This window comes from Lepisosteus oculatus, chromosome 1 (genome assembly GCF_040954835.1).
Source record: "Lepisosteus oculatus isolate fLepOcu1 chromosome 1, fLepOcu1.hap2, whole genome shotgun sequence".
In the NCBI taxonomy this organism is placed as follows: Eukaryota; Metazoa; Chordata; class Actinopteri; order Semionotiformes; family Lepisosteidae; genus Lepisosteus; species Lepisosteus oculatus.
The window spans coordinates 21,590,040-21,610,004 of record NC_090696.1 but is presented as its reverse complement, the minus strand read 5'-3'; the positions used below and the strand labels follow the sequence as shown (position 1 = coordinate 21,610,004).

Genomic DNA, 19,965 nt, shown 5'->3' with positions numbered 1-19,965 from the left:
CCGTTATGCTTGGTCACAGAGAGCTTAGACACAGAGACTTTGGTACTTAATTGAAACAACTGTTCTCTTCAGTAATACGGGTTGTTTGAGTTGAAGCTTGAAGACTCTTAGCTCTCCAGGACAGGAGTGAGTAACTCTTGTTCTCTCTCTCTCTCTCTCAGACGATGCGGAGCAGCACCAGTACGAAGAGTGGCTTCTCCACACCCAGCAGCTCCTGCAGATGCAGCTCAAGTTCCTGGAGGAGCAGATCGGCGTGCACAGGAAGTCTCGTAAAGCCCTGTGCGCCAAGCAGCGCACTGCCAAGAAGGCTGGCCGGGAGTTCCCCGAGGCTGACGCTGAGAAGCTCAAGCTGGTCACTGAGCAGCAGAGCAAGATCCAGAAACAGCTGGACCAGGTGAGACCCTTTTTCTGGTCCTGCTTCCAGGCCGGCATTGGGAGCTGTCCAGTCCCAGTCCCGGAGGGCACGGTGCATCTGCGGGCATTCTGGGATTAAAGCACTAGCACCTGAAGAGCTAGGAGAAGGGATTTAGTTATTCCAAATAACTAAAATAAGCCAAAAACCAGCTGGTTTCAGTTGTGAAGCGCCGTGGTAGAAAGCAGACCTTGTAGACACTGGTGTTCCAGGGCCTGGATTGGACATCCCTGCTACAGATGGTTGTAAATTCTTGGTTACACTCTTACATTCCTGTAGCTTTGCACATGCTTCGATGTGTGTAGTCCATAATCCTGAAGCTACACAAGCTTTGAGGCCTGCAGTCCAACCTGTTTCAGCACAGATCTGTGCAAAGCAAATCCAGTGCAGTTTGGAATAGTAGCTATGGCAGTTGACTGAGACCGTGAACCAGCAGGCTGTTTTTACCATAACTGTGTGTTCATTACACATCTGAATAGCCCAAACAAGGTACAATATACAAGCATTGGAATCACCCTTGGCAGAAATAAAGTGCTTTAATTGAACACTCATTTGCTTTGTATGTGTTGTGGCCATCCGCTATGGTTTCACGTCCAGGGCTGCATTCTCTGTGCACACAGACAATTCTGTGTGGCTCAAGAGCAACCTGAGAGCTTTCCAGGTAGCCTTGTGCTTTGCTGTTTACCCGGTGGCTCTTGACTGTGCTGTTGTGTTTCAGGTGCGGAAGCAGCAGAAGGAGCACACCAACCTGATGACAGAATACCGCAACAAACAGCAACAGCACCAGCAGGGCTCTGGGATCCTGGCACCTGGTCCGTCCACACAGGGGCCCCGGTTGGTCGCGAAGCTCCCTGGTCAGCTTATGGCAGGTCAGCAGGGGGCGCCCCTGTTGGGGCAGCAGCCTGTGCGTATGCCCCCTCTGGGAATGAACGTAGCTGGTCAACAAGGGCAGCCTTTCCCTGGAGGAGCTCAGACACCACACCCTGGAGCCCTGGGTGCAGCAACCCCTGTGCCCTCGGGGGGTTATTTTCCCCAAGGGGCTGGAGCCCCTGGTCCTGATGCACGGCTCCTGCAGGAAAGACAGATGCAGCTTCAGCACAGGATGCAGCTGGTCCAGAAGATGCAGCAGCAACAGCAGCAAGGCATGATGGGACAGCTACCCATGCCACAGCAAGCACAGCAGCCAGGCATTCTGGGGCAGCAGCCAGGTGGGGTAGTTGGACAGCCACAGCAGGGTATAATGGGAAACCCCATGATGGCCCAGCAGCAGCCACCTCAGCAGCAAGGCATGATGGGACCCCAGCAGCTCGTCTCAAACCAACAGGGTATGATGGGAACTCAGCAGATACCGCTGCAGAGCCAGCAAGGTCAGGTCCAGGCACCGCAGGGCATGATTGGTAACCAGCCACTGGCCCAGGCACAACAGAGTATAATGGCCGGGCAACAGATTGGTCAGACCCCAGGAATAATGGGAAACCAACAGGGAATGATGGGAAGTCAACAGGTTTTACTGCAGCAGCAGAGAGCCCAGGGCTTGATGGCACAGCAGGGCATTCAGAGACCATTGGGGCCCCAGCAGCAGGCCCTCAGGGGGCCACAAGGACTAAGTCAGCTCACCCCACAACAACAGAATGTCCTCGCCCAGCGCATGCTGCTTTCACAGCAACAACACAACGCTGCCAAGAATCTGGCCCATTTACAGCAGCAGCAGCAAATGCATCAGCTACAGCAGCAGCATTTACAACAGCAACAGCAAAGCTTCTTGAACCAAAGCAGCCAGCAGCAAGACTCTGGAGGACAGCTCCAGCCCACTCCTTCTCAGCCAGGGTCAGCTGAGCCTCAGGGCCTCCTAGGCCCCTCACCTCCAGCCGGGGCCTCCCATGAGGGGCTACAACCACAAGGGGCCCCTGATGGTCTGCAGCCAGGTGGGCAGAGCCTTCCACTGGAGCCTCAGGGACAGAATTCCAGCCCCAAGGAGGTTGGGCTGCTGAGTCCCAGGCCGCAGCAGCAAGGACCCTCAACTCCAGTTCACATACAGCAGCCTGGCTCTGCTGGTGACCATCATGGGGCAGTACTGCAACAGCAAACCCACATCTACATGGGTCAGCAACAGTCACTACAGCAGCAGCAGCCCCCAAATCCCTCTACCACTCCAGCACCTCAGCAACAGCACAGCTACCTGGGTGGACAGCAGACAGGGATGCTCTCCCAAGCACAGCAACAGCAGCAGCTGGCTCTGCAGAGGCAGAATTCCCTGGGAGGGGAGAAGCCTGGCCTCATCACTATCAAACAGGAAGGCCAACAAATGTGTTACATGGCACAGCAGCAGCAGGGAACCATTTTGGGTCAGAAGCCTGGACCGCAACCACAAGGCATGGTGGGACAGCAGAACATGGGTGTTATGGGTCAGCAGCAAGGAATGCTGGGGCAACAGCAGGCAGTCCTAGGGCAGAATAACTCCAGCCAGCCTCAGCCTGGTATGATGGCCCACCCCACACAACAGCAGCAGCAGCAACAAGCCCTCTTGGTCCAGCAGAAGCAAGCCATGATGGGGCAGATGGCCATGGGGCAGCAGGTGGTGAGGGGTCAGCAAGGGATGATGGGCCAAAGAACAGGGGGCAGTGTGGCAACTATGGGGCAGGTCCAAGCTTCCCTGAGCCTCCAGAACTACATTGCTCAGAACCCCCAGCTGCGCCACCTTCCCCCCCAGCAGCAGATCCAAGCCATCCTTGCCCAGCGCCAGCTCCAGCAAGGGCAGATGCTGAGGCAGGCAGCAAACCAGGGACAGGTTCAATTGCAAGGGCAGCAGGGGCAGGGACAACAGGTGCCCTCTAATGACCAACGGATGCAGGGACTCATGTCACAGCAGCAGCAGTTCCACCAAGGAGCACTGGTGCAGCAAGGGGCTTCAGGTTCTCCTCAACAGCAAGGGGTTATCGGATCTCCCCAGCAGCAGCAGCCAGGAATCATGGGACAGTCTGCAGTGCCACAGCAAATGACACCCCAGGCTCAACCACAGCATGGGCTCCCTACACAACAACAGCAAGCTATGCAGCACACCATGATGACTCAACAACAGCTCCAGCAGCAGCTTCAGCAGAAAGCAGCTAGAAGTCAGACTCCTGTGCAGCAAGGCATGATGGGACAGGTAAATGTGCCCTCTCAGGGCTGTCTAATCAGGCCGATGTCTCCTCGCCAGGCTTTAGGTCACAGCTCCCCTGGGGATCCCCTCTGTGTCCAGCAGCAGAGGCATGTTGTGGCCCAAGCCATGGCCTCCCAGCCTACAGGGCTGCACCAAGCCTCACCCACACAGGCCCTGCACTACCAGCAGCTGATACAGAAACAGCAGCAGCAGCCACCACACACAGCTGCCTCCAGCCCTTTCCAGGCCCCCCAAATACCTGGGGGCTCTCCAGCCAGAGCAGTGTGCCCTGCACCCTCAGATACAGCACCCATCTCCACCTCTGTTCAACAACAGGAGGCCATCTCCAGTCCAGCAAGGGTCGCCAAGCGGGAGCCCGGCACGCTCACGCCCTCTAATCCCGGCAGTGCCAGCGCTGAAACGGAGCGAAACCTCGGGCAAAGCGACATCTTCAGCCAGGCATCTGGGACCAAGCCGGCTCAAACAGCAGATGCCAACAGACCTGTGGACCAACCAGGTCTTAAATCTGAATGTCAGCCTGCGGGAAACGCTGTCGGGGAGGATGCTGACACAAAGGAGCGACAGCCCAACGGGCCGTCGCCTCAGAAGGAGGAGCTCCAGCAGCCAGCAGGACAGGGTTCCGAGAGCCAAACACCCCAGGCCCCGACGGGCTCCGGCAGCTCCGACTCGCTCTACAGCATCACACTTCAGAATATCAAGCAGGAGCCTGGGGAGGTGCAGTGCGACGGGGTCGGGCCCGGTGCAGAGGGCCGGACCGGCGCCATCAAGAGGGAGTCCAATGGCGAGCCAGTGGGGCTTCACCCCACCACCGCTGCCGGGTCCGGCAGCACCGTCATCCCTTCCAGCCCAGACAATCCTGCAGCCCCGCCTGGCCCTCCGGGCTCCACTGGCCCCAGGTCTGAGACGGGACAGCAGCTCCTCCAGAAGCTCCTGCGCACCAAGAACCTGCAGCTCGCCGCGCAGCGGCCCTCCGACGGCATCCACAGCGAGATCAATGGGCACATCAACAGTAAGCTGGCACTACTGGAGCAGAAGCTGCAAGCCACGCCACGCAACATGGAGGTGAGGTCAACCTCATCCCTCGTATTCCTCCCCCACACTCTCTCCACTCGTTCAGTCAGTTCAGCGAGGTTCATTGGCATGTGTTGCCCAAGCATATACAGTTAACGCATTTACTGTATTTGCATGTTAAGTTTCAGCTGTTTGTGGTCTGCATTTTTGTTTTTGTGTAGAAAAAGTGCTTATATTGCGGTAGGCAGCGACTTGCACTTCAGGGAGACCAGCTCTGGCCAGTATACCTCTGTTCTGCACAGGCCAACGAGGGTTCACATGTAAAGGACTTATATAATGCAAGGATGTTTTTTTCCCCAGTGCACCTGTTTTCTCTGAAGCGAGCGGTAATCAGGCACTGCAGGTACCTACTGTGGCTGCTATCTGGCCCTCTGCTCCCCTTGATAACCAGGTTCTTCTTCTCCGCCTGTCCACCACCCCCCCCCCCATCAAACACAGGACCTGCAGTCCATCACTAAAAAGCCCGCTGGGGCAAAGCCCAAGCGCACGCCCAAGTCGGGAGACAGGGTGGCCAACTCTCGGAAGAAGACGAAGAAGGAGGAGATGGGGAAGAGCACCGAGGCCCTGATGAAACACCTGAAACAGGTGAGCTGGAGAGTGGAGGCTGCCGGGCTCCCTCCTGTCCTCTCTCCGTTACTCTGTCGAGGAGGAGTTCTTGACCCATAATAGTCAGTGGGGCCACACTTTCTCCTGGTGGCCACAAGACCACCTCCTTTCGGCCTTTAGGGCATGTCAGGCAGGAGGGGGTGAGTGGAGGTACCCTTTTTCAGTGATCCCTGCACCTGCAGGCCCTTTGGTCTTTTAAAAACATCTTGGGTCAGACCGAGACCGTAGCAAGTACAGATCAGCCATCACCGGTCAGAACATAACAGCAGTCACAAACAGGAGGCCATTCATTGCGTAGTTGATCTGAGGATCTCCTTCAGCCCGTTTTTAATAGAAACCAGGATATAGGTTTCAGCAACATGACTGGATGGCTTGTTCCAGACTTTCTTCCTTTAGATGAAGATACGCCTCCAGTTTTTAACTTTAGCTGTTGCACAAAGTGTCCAGTTTTCTCCTCACTTGTTTCACTTGACACTGAAGAAGGGTCTGAAGGATAGACTCATCACTGTTGGTTTCAGGTAATCAGATCTGGTCCTCTCTCAGCTGTCTCTGTTCAAGACAGATTCAGTCTCTTCAGCCTGTCAGTATAGGACATTCCCTGAAGTCCCCGAAGGTACCTGGTTGCTCTTCTCTGAAAGTGATGTCCGATTTGGCCAAGCAAGAGCACGGCTGTTGCTGTTCTGCTCTGCTCTCTTCCGTTGCGGCCCTGTGTCTTGTATCTTTTCAGCTTAAACTGACATTCCTGGAGAGATGACAGCTCTGCAGGTTTTCTAGGTCTCTTGCAAGCCACAGAAGCTGAAGAGATGAGCAAAACTTGAATTAGTCCAATTAAGACAACTAATTTAGCTTAACTGCTAGTTGGAATGTTAGGGGATAAGGTTTATGTGGGCTGAAGTCCACAGATGCTGTTCAGTGAGCAACTAATCAAGACCTAATAGGCAGGTGTTTCGACTTCTATTCAATTCATTCGGTTAAGCAGCATCTCAGGTGGAATGATAAACTGAGGACCCGGAGGCCCTGAAGTCCTGGAGTGGCTCTGAATTCTTGGGATTAGATGGCAAAGCTCTCCTTGTCTAATGGGAAAGGAGTTGCATGTGGCCAGAGGCAGGGAGTAAGTGGTTTGCCCTCATCCCTGGAGCCTGGTATAAGCCGCTGCCTCTCTGTTCCCGACACCAGGAGCTGTCTCTGCTGCCTCTGATGGAGCCCTCAATCGCAGCCAACCTGGACCTGTTCTCCCCCTTCGGCAGCAGCCCTGCCAACGGCAAAGCCCAGCTGAAGGGCTCATTCGGGAACGCGGTCCTGGACAACATTCCCGACTACTACTCCCAGCTGCTCACCAAGGTACGGCCGCCCCGCAGTCCTGCTTCCCCGCTCCCTGGCACTGGAAATCCAGGCTTTGGGTCGAACTTTTAAAATGTCAAGAGGTTCTTTTTTTTAATTATCTAAAGCAGGGCTCTCTGACCCAATCATTGGAGAACAGTCTTCTGGGCTTCCACTGCAAAGAATTTCTTAATCCCGCAAAGCTTTTTTTAAAATGTCTTGTACAGCCGATTACGCAAACTTTTGCGTCATTCGAAGTACAGCTTCTCTTAAACAGGTGTTTGGGGGGGGAAATTTTTCAAAAGTAATCCATGACTCTTACCTTGTGCAACGATTATTACTTTTTACAATGAATTTTAAGAATTTACTGGGGAATTTTAATAATTCCTCAGTCTCACTGATTAGGTGTGTGTGTGTGGGGTTGTTGACCACAGCTCTGAAAGCATGTGTCATGTGCTATGAGGTCACTTCCTGTCTGGCAGAAGGTGATTCAAGTGTGTGCTCTCTCCGCAGAATAACCTGAGCAACCCGCCCACGCCCCCCTCCTCGCTGCCCCCCACGCCGCCCCCCTCAGTTCAGCACAAGCTGCTGAACGGAGTGACAGCTGTGGAGGAGCTGACCGAGGGGCAGAAGGAGCCGGATGCCCCCTCGGAGGCCGAGGAGCCCAAGGGTGAGATGCAGATGGGGTAGTCCTTCATAGGAATGTGTGGAAGTGTGCTTTGGCTGCTTGTGCGTTTCTGAAGTTAAGAACGTGACTTGCTCTTGTTCAGCCTGCATTTTTTGCCCTTTAAATTCCTTTAATAAAACTCTGGCCTTTTACAGTAGTCTGAAGTTGACTTTGACACTTGCTAAGTACGTTCGAGGTCTGCCCACATGGTGGGAGAGCTTCTCCATTTAGCATGAAAGCTGATGATTGTATCTTCTATTTGACTATTTTGTATTTAATCCTAAAATTAAAACCACCTTCAAACACTAAATTTAGTCACGGTGCAGAGGGGCGTGACTATTAGCCTCGGGGAAGTATCGGGGTGGGTTCATTTTTGCACAGTGGCCACCTGTTAAAGCACCTGCGTGTTCTGAGGAATAGTCCAGCAGGTTAAAATAAGCAGGTGACGAAACCCTTCTAGATTGAATGACGTAGTGTTTTATAACCGAGGTCTGTGCTAAAAAGGTACCAATCTAAAAAGGGCGCAAGCCTACTCCCGTGTGCGAATGTGCATTTCCAATCAGATACGGTTGTCTGGTCACTGGATTAACATGCTCCTGTGTGGCTCCAGACTCTGCTGCCGAGGAGGTGAAGAGTGTGGACCTGCTGGCTGCCCTGCCCACACCCCCCCACAACCAGAACGAGGACATCAGGTAGGCCGCCTGAGCCGAGCCCCCTCCTCTGCAGCCAGGGCAGTGCAAACCACAATTTCTCACCGCTCCACTGACTTGGTGTTCAGTTTGACGAAGGCTGATATTGTCCTCGCGAGTAAAGCACTGCTGTATGGAAGTATTCCATCTGACTGTGCCGGAAGGGCCATGTGTTCTGGTCAACTGCTTTCAGTCATGCCCTTTGGATTTCACTCCAAAAGCACAATATCAGTCTCTCTGATGTGTCCCCTGTGTGCGTACCTTGCAGGATGGAGAGTGACGAGGACAGCGACGCTCCTGACAGCATTGTCCCAGCGTCTTCACCCGAGAGCGTCCTGGGTGACGAGGCTCCACGCTTCCCCCTCCTCGGAGACGCCAGGCTAGAGGAGAGCGAGAGGGCCTTCTCCCCCGTCATTCCCATCATCCCCCGCGCCTCCATTCCCGGTACGTCAGTGGCAGCCCGGGGCCGGGAGGACAGCTTTGCTTTGCCCGTGCCAGACAGTCTGGCTCGGTCGCTGGGCTTGATCTGTCAAGGGCACAGGGGCAGTCCTGGAGGGCCGGAGTCCAGCAGGTGTTCTAGGTCTCCAAGTCACGAGAAGCTGAAGACCTTTTGAAAAGTGAAACGGGTCTAATGAACTTAATGATGACCCCAATGAGGTTGTGGAGAGAAGAGAAAAAAAGAAAACAAACTCTACCGCACTCCAGAACTGGAATTGGGCACCACTATTTCAAGAGCTCTTTGTCATTAGATTTACTGACTGATTAAATCGTACAGGTTTATGTAGTCTTTGGGGTTTTGATTTACATGTGAAGCATGCAGGATTAGAGCTTAATGCGTTTTTTTGTGCTTCCTATTCCATAGTGTTTCCAGATAAGCCGTTTGAGTTTCCAGAGCAAGGGAAGGTGGCGCCTAGGTCAAGTCTCTGGGACAAAGCAAAGGGCAGCGAAGTGTCGGTGACCTTTACCCTCTCCGCTGCCGCCGCCAAGGTACGAGCCAATGCTGAGCTGCATTCCTGCTCCCTGCTTCTTGTCCCTCTCGTGTGAAAATGAAAAGGCTAGAGGGAATCATCAACCCAAAGGCACCGCTTCAGAGAAGAACAGGCACAATGTGGTTTGGTTGCTTGGTTCATTTACCCTTTGCAGGGCCTGATGTAGATGCTTAGGAAGCAAGTTCAACAATGAAATAGGTTGAGATCACAGGTCAAAACCTGGAGGGAAATGTTTTTGAAACTGAGGCTGGGTGGTACGTTTTAACACGAAGGTTGATGGGCCAAGTTGTTGAAGCCGATACCCTGGATTTTTACAAGAAAGAGAAATCATCAGATCAAGCTTGCTACTATGCAAGCGATTGAGCTGGATGGGCTGAGTGGCCTTCCTTCTGTTTTGGCACGCCAGGTCGACTGTTAGAGCTGTCACTAGAAGAAATCGTGAAACTGATCCGGGGCTCTGTTCCTTGTACTTCACACTTGTAGCTGCTGGCTGACCCCGGTTGTCCTCTCTTGCTCTCCCCCCCTGCAGAACCTCAACACCGTGATGGTGGCGGTGGCCCAGCTCCTACACATGCGCATGCCCGTGTCCTATGAGGTGGCGTTCCCCCAGAGCCCAGGCAGGGGGGCCACCGAGCCGGGCAAGCCAGCTCCGGACTCCTCCGCACCAGGTAACTGTGCCAGTTGGGCACGCAATGGACAGAACCACAATAGTACACAAGCTCCTTGAGCTTTGCCCGCAGGTGGGGCTATGGCTTGTGTTAGCATTGTTTTCCAGAAACAAATTATCTGCTTCCTGAGTGAACTTGTATTCACATTGGCATTACCCCATTCATCCTTGTATGATGTAGATTGGACACTCTGAATCTGCAGTCGGGCAACTCGGGTACCTCTCATAAGAGGTAGCGGACACAGCCATCGGCCTCAACAGGCATCCGCAGTGTTCCTCCATAATGCCCCTTCATTCTGCAGATGAGCCCACAAAAGACAGTTCTTCCAGGAATTCCAGAAAGGGCAGTACAAAATCATCCGATCTAACAGTAGGATGGACTAAACGGGTCAATTGGGCTCCTCTTGTTGCTTATTTTCCTTCCAGTGTCTGCGACAGGGCAGGTCGTAGTCTGTGTCTTCTGTTTGTGCGGGCAGTGTACTAGCTTACCAACATGAAGAGTCTGCTTTGCGGTCACCCAGTCAGCAGGCAGGTGCAGGCTTGCTCGTGGTGCCTTCCTTTCCCTCATCTGCATGTTCAAGAGCTGAGTAAAACCGATGCTGTAACTAATCCTGATCTCCGTCCCAGGAGCCCTGTGTCCGAAGCCCAGCCCCTCTGAGGAAGAGCGCCCCACGCAGGAGAAGGCCGACTGGCTGAAGCAGTTTGATGTGTCCCTACCCGGCTGCACCCTGAAGAAGCAGGTGGACATCCTGTCTCTTATTAAACAGGTCAGTCCCTCTGCTGGAGGACGTGCCTGGTGCATTTGAGGAAGATGCTCTCATACACTTTAAAGATGAGATTTTTTTGGGGCAAAAATGAATTTTATACAATCTATTAAATTGTTTACAAAGTAAATTGTTACATGCAGTGTAATTTCGTCCAGTCTTGTGTTTGCATGGTTTACATGACTGGTTTCTTGTGTGCCTCTGGATGTGTGGAAGACTGTCCACTTTGTCTTCCCGGCTCTTCTCTACTTCTCACGTGTCCGGTATTATAAAGATTACAGATCCTTCTTTCACTATCAAAGGAATCTGCCAAAGGCGAAGTGAAGCGATTCAGATCGTTAGTTGTTTTGCAGCTGATTAGTACTGACCAGCTGCCCAGGCTGATGACTGAGGAAGGGGGAAGGAAGTTGACAAGTGTGTAATAGGTATGCTTCCAATCTGCCCCTTTCTCAGGAGTGTCCCGAACCGGAGCAGAAGCCCGTCCAACACTGCTACACCGCCAACGTCTCCAACCTGGATGTGCGGCACCTTCCCATCATCCCTGTGGAGGCCTCGCCACCTCAGTCACCTTCGCCCCCTCCTCCTCCTCCTCCTGCTCCTGCAGTTCCTCCTGATGTCCAGCCCACCTCGCCCTCCCCCGCAAGCCTGGCTGATGCAGTCAAGCCCGAACCAGAGCCAGAGCCCATCCTGGCTCCCCCTCCCCCTCCTCTGGCTTCTGTCCCAGCCGCCCCCACCCCTGCCCTCCCCGCCAACACCCCTGCCCTCATCCCAGCTCCAGAGGCCCCGAAACTGGTCAAGCAGCGCGGGCGGCCAGCGTCGGAGGACGAGGAGGTGCGGCCCAAGGTGAAGAAGTGGAAGGGCCTGCGCTGGAAGCGGCTGCAGCTGCTGATCACCATCCGCAAGGCGGGGTCCCGGCGCGAGAGCGCGCGCGAGATCTCGGAGCTGATGGAGCGCCTGCGCATCACGCTGCGGCCCGACGTGCTGCCCCGCGACCTGCGCAAGTGCTGCTTCTGCCACGAAGAGGGCGACGGCGCCACGGACGGGCCGGCCCGCCTGCTCAACATCGACCTGGACCTGTGGGTGCACCTGAACTGCGCGCTGTGGTCCACGGAGGTGTACGAGACGCAGGGCGGGGCGCTCATCAACGTGGAGGTGGCCCTGCGGCGGGGGCTGCGCACGCGCTGCGCCTACTGCCAAAAGACGGGCGCCACCAACAGCTGCAACCGCCTGCGCTGCCCCAACGTGTATCACTTTGCCTGCGCCATCCGGGCGCGCTGCATGTTCTTCAAGGACAAGACCATGCTCTGCACCCAGCACAAGCTGAAGGGCCCCAGCGAGGAGGAGCTGAGCTCCTTCGCCGTCTTCCGCCGCGTCTACATTGAGCGCGACGAGGTGAAGCAGATCGCCAGCATCCTGCAGCGGGGCGACCGGATCCACATGTTCCGGGTCGGTGGGCTCATCTTCCACGCCGTGGGCCAGCTGCTGCCCTCCCAGATGGCGGCCTTCCACTCTTCCTCCGCCATCTTCCCCGTGGGCTACGAGGCCACGCGCATCTACTGGAGCACGCGCCTCCCCAACCGCCGCTGCTGCTACCGCTGCCGCATCAGCGAGGAGGACGGGCGGCCGCTCTTCGAGGTGCGCGTGCTGGAGCAGGGGCACGAGGACCTACTGCTGCGGGAATCCTCGCCACAAGGTAAGGCCCCCCCCCCCTTAAAGATCTGGCCTGGCGTCTCACTGCAAGCCGCGTTTGGGCATCGCATCCCTCTTGTGTCGTTGTGACTTGCCACACAGTTATCCCCAGGTGTACGACGGCCGGTCTGAACAGTTAGGCCGGTTGGTGAGTCCCGCAGGGTGCACCGGGTTTCGGACGTGCCCTCTCGCTCACTTCCCCTCGCTCTCCATGAATGATGTTTCCACCCTGTGTCCCCTCCCTGTGCCCTGCGCTCTGAAAACCCAAGGCTGTGGCAGGTTGCTCCGCGATTTTGTGCGTCTAGTCCAGTTGTTCACCCGTCTTTCCCCAGCGAGATAGTTTCCGAGCGTCAGGCTCTTTTGGGAATTCGTGGCATAAGGAGATATTTAGTGCAGCGCGGCAGGAAGTTGGTCTCACGGCCTCCCCGTTCTGTTTCCTGTGCGCAGCGCTGTGGGACCGCGTGGTGGAGCAGGTGGCCCGGCTGCGGCAGGAGGCGGAGATGCTGAAGCTGTTCACGGACCATGTGAAGGGGGAGGAGATGTACGGGCTGACCGTGCACGCCGTGCTGCGCATCACTGAATCGGTAAGGGCCACTCTCCTCCGCCGCAGCCCGGCGGCCCTCTAAGGCGAGGCCATGATCCGTGTTTTGACTGCTCTGTCTCCGTCCCAGCTGCCCGGTGTGGAGAACTGCCAGAACTACGTGTTCCGCTACGGCCGCCACCCCCTGATGGAGCTGCCCCTGATGATCAACCCTACTGGCTGTGCCCGTTCCGAGCCAAAGATCCTCACCCACTTCAAGAGGTGAGAGCCTGGCCCCCTTTAACATTCCACGGGGCCTCCTCGTTGGCTCCTTCGCGCCTGCTCGCATCAGTCAACACGCTTGTTCCCCCATTTCAGGATTGCTTCCTCCTTCTGCAGGCCCCACACCCTGAACAGCACCAGCATGTCAAAGGCATACCAGAGCACGTTCACAGGAGAGATCAACACGCCCTACAGCAAGCAGTTCGTCCACTCCAAGTCCTCCCAGTACCGGCGGCTGAAGACGGAGTGGAAGAACAACGTGTATCTGGCGCGCTCACGCATTCAGGGCCTGGGCCTGTACGCGGCCAAGGACTTGGAGAAGCACACCATGGTCATCGAGTACATCGGCACCATCATCCGCAACGAGGTCGCCAACCGCCGGGAGAAGATCTACGAGGAGCAGGTCAGCGGTGGCCTTGTTCAGGGCTATCACTTCACTTGAACCTCCCAACTAATAGATTCCCATTGCGGGGTGAGGCTTTGTCAGCGTACGGGCCGCAATGGGACAGATGGATATCAATTTCACACCGACTGTAGAACTTAAGTGTTTTGACATCTTTGGGTGACACCCTTAGACTCCATTTAAGGAAAATCCTCTTCTTTGTAATCACGTTAGCACAAATGTTTGCGTTTGGACCTTTCCTAACATTTAACGTAATGAAGCTTTCATCTTCACATGTACCTCATTTTTTATAAAAGCTTTTTGGAACAGCACATTCCTTTGGCTGGGTTAATTGGGTGTGGTAAAGTCAGAGGAGGAGGATTGTGAAGTGTTTTATCAATTAGATTCAGGGTGGGTATTCAGATGTAGGAATTTTTACCTGTCTGCCTAGAGGTTGTGTGTAATTATTCCTTTCTGTGGTGCACTTGTGGCTCAGAGTTACGAGTTTTTCCTTAATTCCCCTGTGATTCCAGAATCGAGGGATTTACATGTTCCGGATCAACAATGAACACGTGATCGATGCCACTCTGACCGGAGGCCCGGCCCGGTGAGTCCCTGATCTTGGTGCTGTGGGGGGAGGGCCTGTCCTGGTGAAGTCCTTCTCTCCCATCCTTCCTGTCTAGCTGCATCGTGTTGTTATTTCTGCAACTCCTGACCAGTTTTGGAAACCAAAGGGGGAATGCATTTGGGAACGGGGATCTATAACAAACTGCTCAGCCTTGGCAATCTCGGGGATCTTTTCAAACAATAGCTGTCCAAGATCCTTGGATACATGAACTCCCGGGAAGCACACAAGCTCGATGGGCCGGATGGCCTTCTCCTGTTGGGGATCCTTCCTTACGTTTTTTCTTCCCGTGCGTCTTTCCTGCACAGTTACGTCAACCACTCCTGTGCCCCGAACTGCGTGGCAGAGGTCGTGACCTTCGACAAGGAGGACAAGATCATCATCATCTCCAGCCGGCGCATCCCCAAGGGAGAGGAGGTAAGGGCTCGCAGTGAGACGTGGCGTGACAGGCCCGGCTCAGCTCGGTCAGCTGGTAGCGACCACTTGAGCAGCCAGAACTAGGGACCTTCTGGGGTTCTGTACCAACTGTTCTGTTAGTGCAGTGTGTTGCTGCTCCATCATGGTCGGTCTCAGTCCAGCTGCTGGAGAGCCACCGTTGGAGTGGAGTGGCTCTCTGCTAGTGCAGTGTGTTACTACAGAGAGCAAGCTGCTCCCTCACGGTTGTCCTCAGCCTTCAAGAGTACAGTTTGGCTCATCTGTGAGAGAGAAGCAAGATCCTGTGGTGATCAATCAGTGAAAGCTTGTGGTGCCTGTCCCTCGAATAAAATTGCAGCGTGGTGCCTGTGTTCTGACCATGTCAAAAGCAGAATATTAAAAAAAAAAACATTTTTATCCATTTCAGACACGTTTTAAATTGTAAATTTAATCCGTTTTATAAAAAATGTCAATATCGACTGCATACCAGTAGTAACTCCTGAATTACGATTCATGGGTGCTTCAGCACTATTTCAGGAAAGTAGCACGCATGTAATGTACATAACAGAAGCTGAGAAAAAAAAGACTGGCTTGCTTTGGGAAACCCAGCGTGTCGTCCGAAAAAATTGAAAGGTGAAAAAGATCTTTAAATTGCGCTTGAATGTCACAGAGTAATGCAGTCATCCAGCCACAATGGGGGCGATATTCCCTGTTTGAATGCCATATACCATCTCAATGAGTTAGTTACCTTATGGATATTGACAGTTCTGAACACAGTTGTTCTATATATTAACAGTGGTATCACAGACCAGTGTGGCAATAAATCATGTAGAACATATAAGCAAATTAAGAAAAGGCTCACAAGGAGGAGGTAAAGGTCACCTAGCGTTCAGTGGAAATGTCCAATGTTAATATTTTCATTGAAATTTTACTCCCTGTCACTTCTTTCCTGGGGTGATGCTGCTGTGTGAAGCAACAAATGAAAAGCACAAAAGGCTAAATCATACGTTTCTGGACTGAAGCTAAAAAACTGACAAGTTTGTCACCTACTGCATTTTTCTTGCCTTGTGTTTGTATTTGTACTTTCAAATTTGCATTCCACACCAAAACCTGGAATAATCTGAAGGGAGAGTATCCTCTTCCAAACTGCACGGTGTTTTGGGTCAAGGATGCTGATTGCCTTGAGAAATCTCGGCTGATTAAGTGAAGTTTTCATTGATCCAGGTTAAAGTACTCAGTTTTCAGCAGCTGCCCTCAAGGCGTTATCTCTGTCTGGCTTTGCAGATGGTGTAAGATGTCATGGTCAGTTCTTTCATGTTTATGTACACGTCTGCAGTCAGGTGAATATTCCTCTCCCAGCTGATGCGTCTAGTCGAGTCTCTGCCGGTAGCCGTGGTGATTTCTAGCACGTTCTCCAGTGGGTGCAAGCATGACAGGCGGGGTTCAGTGGCACCGATTCTCCCGACTTGCCCTGTGGCGGGAGACCCAGCCTAACGGCGCTGTGTGGCTCCAAGCCCGCAAGGGGCAGAGCTGCGCCTGTCCCCAAACAGCACAGCCCTCATTTATAGGACAGTATCGGGGGGGGGGGCTGTGGAAAGGAAGGGAGTTCATGGTTAATGACGGACCTTCTCCATGTCTCCCTCTCTCTTTCTCCAGCTGACCTACGACTACCAGTTCGACTTTGAGGATGACCAGCACAAGATCCCATGTCACTGCGGAGCCTGGAACTGCCGCAAGTGGATGAACTGAGGCCGCGGGGGGGTCCTGCCCTGGTGGAAGAGGAGGGAGGCCCCCCACACGGCCAGGCCCGAGTCGCCAAGCCAAGATACCGCACCCAGTCGCGAGCTGTTTCCAAGAGGAGGAGCTGGGAGACGACCCCTGACCTCCACTGTAAAGGTGGATGCGTTACAGCGCTTTTTTTTTATGGGTGAACAACTCCAGGAGCCCCAGATTTTTAAGACGCAAAAAAAAAACTCTACTTGAAATAAAGGAACCACTTTCCAGGTGCTGCTGCTGTTATCGGGATGCTTTCTCTGTGGAGGAGGAAGAGGACAGATGGGACAATCCTGGGATGGCCGGGGGCGCACCTGAATCCAAACGTACGAAACGAGCCGGGACCTCCCCTGCCCTCCCCCCCCTCTGCTCCGCCCTTCCCGCAGATCTTCCAGCGAGGATGGCGCTGGGAGCACTCCAGCTCCTCCTCCGGAAGGAATGGCCGTCTCCTTCACCCTGCCAGAGCTAAACTGGCTCTTGGTCGATTTGAACTCCTACAAAGAGATTTCGATGAAGGACGGACGCAGCCGGTTTCGGTTTGGTTTCAAATCCATTCAGACTTTTCCAGCTTGCGAGTTTTCCTCTTGTTCTCGTTCTCCTCTCTCCGGTCCCGTCTGCGGGGGTGATCCCAGCGAGCCCGTTTCTTTGAGAGAGAACCTGCATATGTATCCGCGAGACAATCCCAAAACGGCTCCGGACGCTCTCCGAACCCCGAGCAGAGCGTGGAGAGATCCCACCGGAGGGGACGTTGCGACACAGGAAGCCTGTTGGAGAGGAGCAGCGATGGCGGGAGCCTGCTGAGAGACAGGTGTTTTATTGTATGTCGATGCTGAAGATGGGTTACAGGACCCAGCCTACCTCATAGAGTCTGTGGAATCTATTCGCTTCGGAAAAACTACAGGGCTGCTGCTGGGAGGGGAAGGGGGTACATGCGGGGTCAAATTAGGGTGGATGGGTGGGTTTTGGGTAGTGGGGGGGGGGGGGGTAAGTTTCTGTGGCAATAGCTCTTTCGGAGATGTGGGGTGTAAGCAGCAGGCTTGCTCTTGGATTACCTTTGGTGATTGACTAATTATTGCTGCCCATATTATATATTGTATATAGACGTATAATTACTGTTTAAAAAGAAATCGGTTAATTTTTAAGGTTTTAATCTCAGACTCGCGCATTAACCAAGCTGGCATCTTCCGGTTAAGAATGAGCTAGACGGTCCTGGCTTTTTGTAGCTTTCTTTTTTGGGGGGTTTATTTTTCAAAGCGGGATCTCTCTCTCTCTGTACATAGAAATTGACAAGTGAATATCCTCCACTTGTACGCACAACGCTGGTGCTCGTCCGGAGGGGGTAGTCGTTCTTCTTTCTGTTCTGTTCTGGGGGGGTGGGCAGGGCAGGTGATCTCTCCAGGATTTCAGGAGAATGGGGCGTCCTCTGTAAAGTTACTCGCCTGCCAAGCTCTCGTTCTGCTTTTAAAAAATTGAAAATAAAGCAACAATTTGAACAAGGCATCACGGCAGCTGTCTCCCAGCTGTTGGCAGGTACAGAAACTGAGTCGGATCTCTTGCCCTGTCCTGTACCCAATGTCGTCTAGGAAATCTGAATCCCTTTAGTCTTTCTTCCCCCCCCTTTAATCTTAGAGGCAGGATCGAGGAGACCGGCCGCGTCCCCCGCTACCGTCATGGCTAACAGGGGTGATTAGCGACTTCAGAGGCCCCGAGTCCTTCAGGGGCGTGTCCCCTTCCCCGGAGTGTGGCAGCCGGACACGGAGAACTTCCGTGCTCCTGCCCCGGCGAGTGGATCGGGGAGCCAGGTGCTTGCGCGTGGACCCCGACCTTGCCCGTCCTGTGTGGCAGCGAGGGGCTCCGGTCGGGCAGCGCGGCGCGCGTTCCTCTTCACCCGAACTGGGTGGGCTGGGGGATGGGGGGTCACGACTGCTCCCCTCTCATCCAGAGAGGAACAGTGACCCCCGAAAATGAAGACTCTCGCAGTCTGAGAAGAATGACTCTCCTTTCGGCGGAGTCAGATGTATATTTACTGTAGTCTCTCTTAAACTGCCAGCCCAGACTCCACTGGGGGGGGTCCCCCCTGCCTCGAACCCCCCTCACTCTCACCCCTCATTCTGCCACTGTACAGGGACAGACAGGGGTGGGGGTGTGTGCTGCATTTTCGGGGTGCTGGGGAGAGCAGATTCCCCTATTGGTGGCCTGCGGCTTCAGCAGTGAAAGGTGTAAAAGGGCATTTGATGATTTTTTTTAAATTAAATTTAAATTAATGACAGTACAAAAATGAAAAAAACAAAGATTTGGAGGGAGTGATGTTGTCCAGCCCTCCCTCTCTTCCTCTCACACCAGTTTAAAAAAGCTGCAAAGTGTACAAACTGTATATAGATATACAACCAGGGGCTGAGTGCTCTCCTGTCCGAGGCTCCTTTTTAATCAAGAAGGTGAGATAAAGAGTTCAAAACAACCACTGGATATCATTTTATTAGAAAATATATTAAAAAAAACTTTTAAAAAATAAACTGCAAACTAAATAAATCTTAATAATGTCTATATGAACTGGGTTTTTTGCATTTAATTGTATTTTCTATTAGCTTTGATTTATTAGCAGCCTGTAAAACACGCCTGTACATTTCCGCTTGACGAGACTTTATTTGTTAGCTGACGGCTCGGGCCAGACACAGAGTTAAGAAGTCGTCGGAGATGTTTTTAAGCCACAGAGTCTTCTGCTTTTCTTTTTTTTTTTTAAACCTTTCATTTAAAATCATGATGCGATTGCGAAGGCCAGGAGTTGAAAAACACAGGCCAGGCTGTCTTGGTATAAAATCATTTCCTACGTTTCTTTCGATTTTTTTTTTCAAGGGAGAACTGAACCCAAACCAGTCCCGAAAGGAAACCCCAATTGCTCTGTGCAGCCCAACACTTTCTTTTTTTACATAGTAAATGAAATCTATATATCGGAGTAGCTCATGTGTGATATGACTAGTTTTCCTACTGGGTTTGTTGTGATTTTCCATCCCTGATCGCCCCCAGACCATCCTCGAGGACCCCTGTTCATGGGATTGTTAAACCGTGTTTGTGGCGTGACTCTGATGGTGGGGTAGGGTAGATGTTTTAAGTTTTTACAAACATAAGTTGTGGTTGATTTAGTTTTTCTTTTGGTTACTTTTATTTTCCATTTTCAAGATCATGTTGTCACTGGATAATTTTTGCTCTCTTGCCTGAACCATACTGAATGAAGCCCATTTTTTTTAGTTGTATTTGTTTGGAATATCCTTATTTAAGTTCTCTGCACAGCTTTTTAATTTAAGAAAAGCATAACTAAAAGCTGAGGATGTCTTTTTTTAAGCATTACATTTACTTTTTTTTAAAAGGTGTTGTGTTGAAATCTGTACAGCAGACCTACTTTTAGGGAAGAAGAATAAATGGTTGTTTTTATTGTCTGTGGCATGTTTTGTATGGATATAATTTTGAATTGTATATAATTTATGTTTTGGAGGACGCCAGAGGCTATTATCTAATCTCTCAATACCTTCCTTCTGCTTTTACTCTCTCCCTCTGTCCCTCTGTCTCAGCTTTGTTTTTCTTGTAAAGATGAAAATAAAAATGCATTTTAAATATAAAGCATGTTACTTGGGTCTTTTGTCGTGTACGAGTGTTAAGAAGATTCCCGAACCTCAGTGCCCTAGGGGGTGTTCACTGCATGTCCACGAGAGTGGTGGGAGTGTGGAACAAACTACCCAGCCATGTTGTTGAAGTCTTTACCCCGGTTTCTCCCAAAAAACATCTGAATGGGATCTTCAGGTCATGTAATTGCTAGCTACCATTTGGGCTGGATAGGCTGAATGGCTCCAATGACCAGAGCTAGACTACTCTGACTACTCACCATTAGGAGCTCCCAACGAGGAACATGCCGAGCCTCTGCACATAGCAGGGACAGG

General features: G+C 52.7%; 1 protein-coding gene across 1 annotated transcript in view; it reads left to right on the top strand.

The window, feature by feature from the left end:
* kmt2d (lysine (K)-specific methyltransferase 2D) overlaps positions 1–19,648 on the top strand; it is a 62,084-nt gene extending 42,436 nt beyond the window's left edge. Inside the window, exons 39-55 of the mRNA XM_015344447.2 lie at positions 162–394; positions 1,131–4,637; positions 5,085–5,231; positions 6,429–6,593; positions 7,086–7,242; positions 7,850–7,931; positions 8,197–8,372; positions 8,791–8,915; positions 9,447–9,585; positions 10,212–10,351; positions 10,802–12,041; positions 12,485–12,621; positions 12,709–12,839; positions 12,936–13,242; positions 13,755–13,828; positions 14,155–14,263; positions 15,917–19,648. Coding sequence (XP_015199933.2) covers positions 162–394; positions 1,131–4,637; positions 5,085–5,231; positions 6,429–6,593; positions 7,086–7,242; positions 7,850–7,931; positions 8,197–8,372; positions 8,791–8,915; positions 9,447–9,585; positions 10,212–10,351; positions 10,802–12,041; positions 12,485–12,621; positions 12,709–12,839; positions 12,936–13,242; positions 13,755–13,828; positions 14,155–14,263; positions 15,917–16,009 — 6,962 coding nt within the window. The 3' untranslated portion in view covers positions 16,010–19,648. The remainder of the gene's footprint in view (positions 1–161; positions 395–1,130; positions 4,638–5,084; positions 5,232–6,428; positions 6,594–7,085; positions 7,243–7,849; positions 7,932–8,196; positions 8,373–8,790; positions 8,916–9,446; positions 9,586–10,211; positions 10,352–10,801; positions 12,042–12,484; positions 12,622–12,708; positions 12,840–12,935; positions 13,243–13,754; positions 13,829–14,154; positions 14,264–15,916) is intronic.
* The last annotated feature ends 317 nt before the right edge of the window (positions 19,649–19,965 follow it).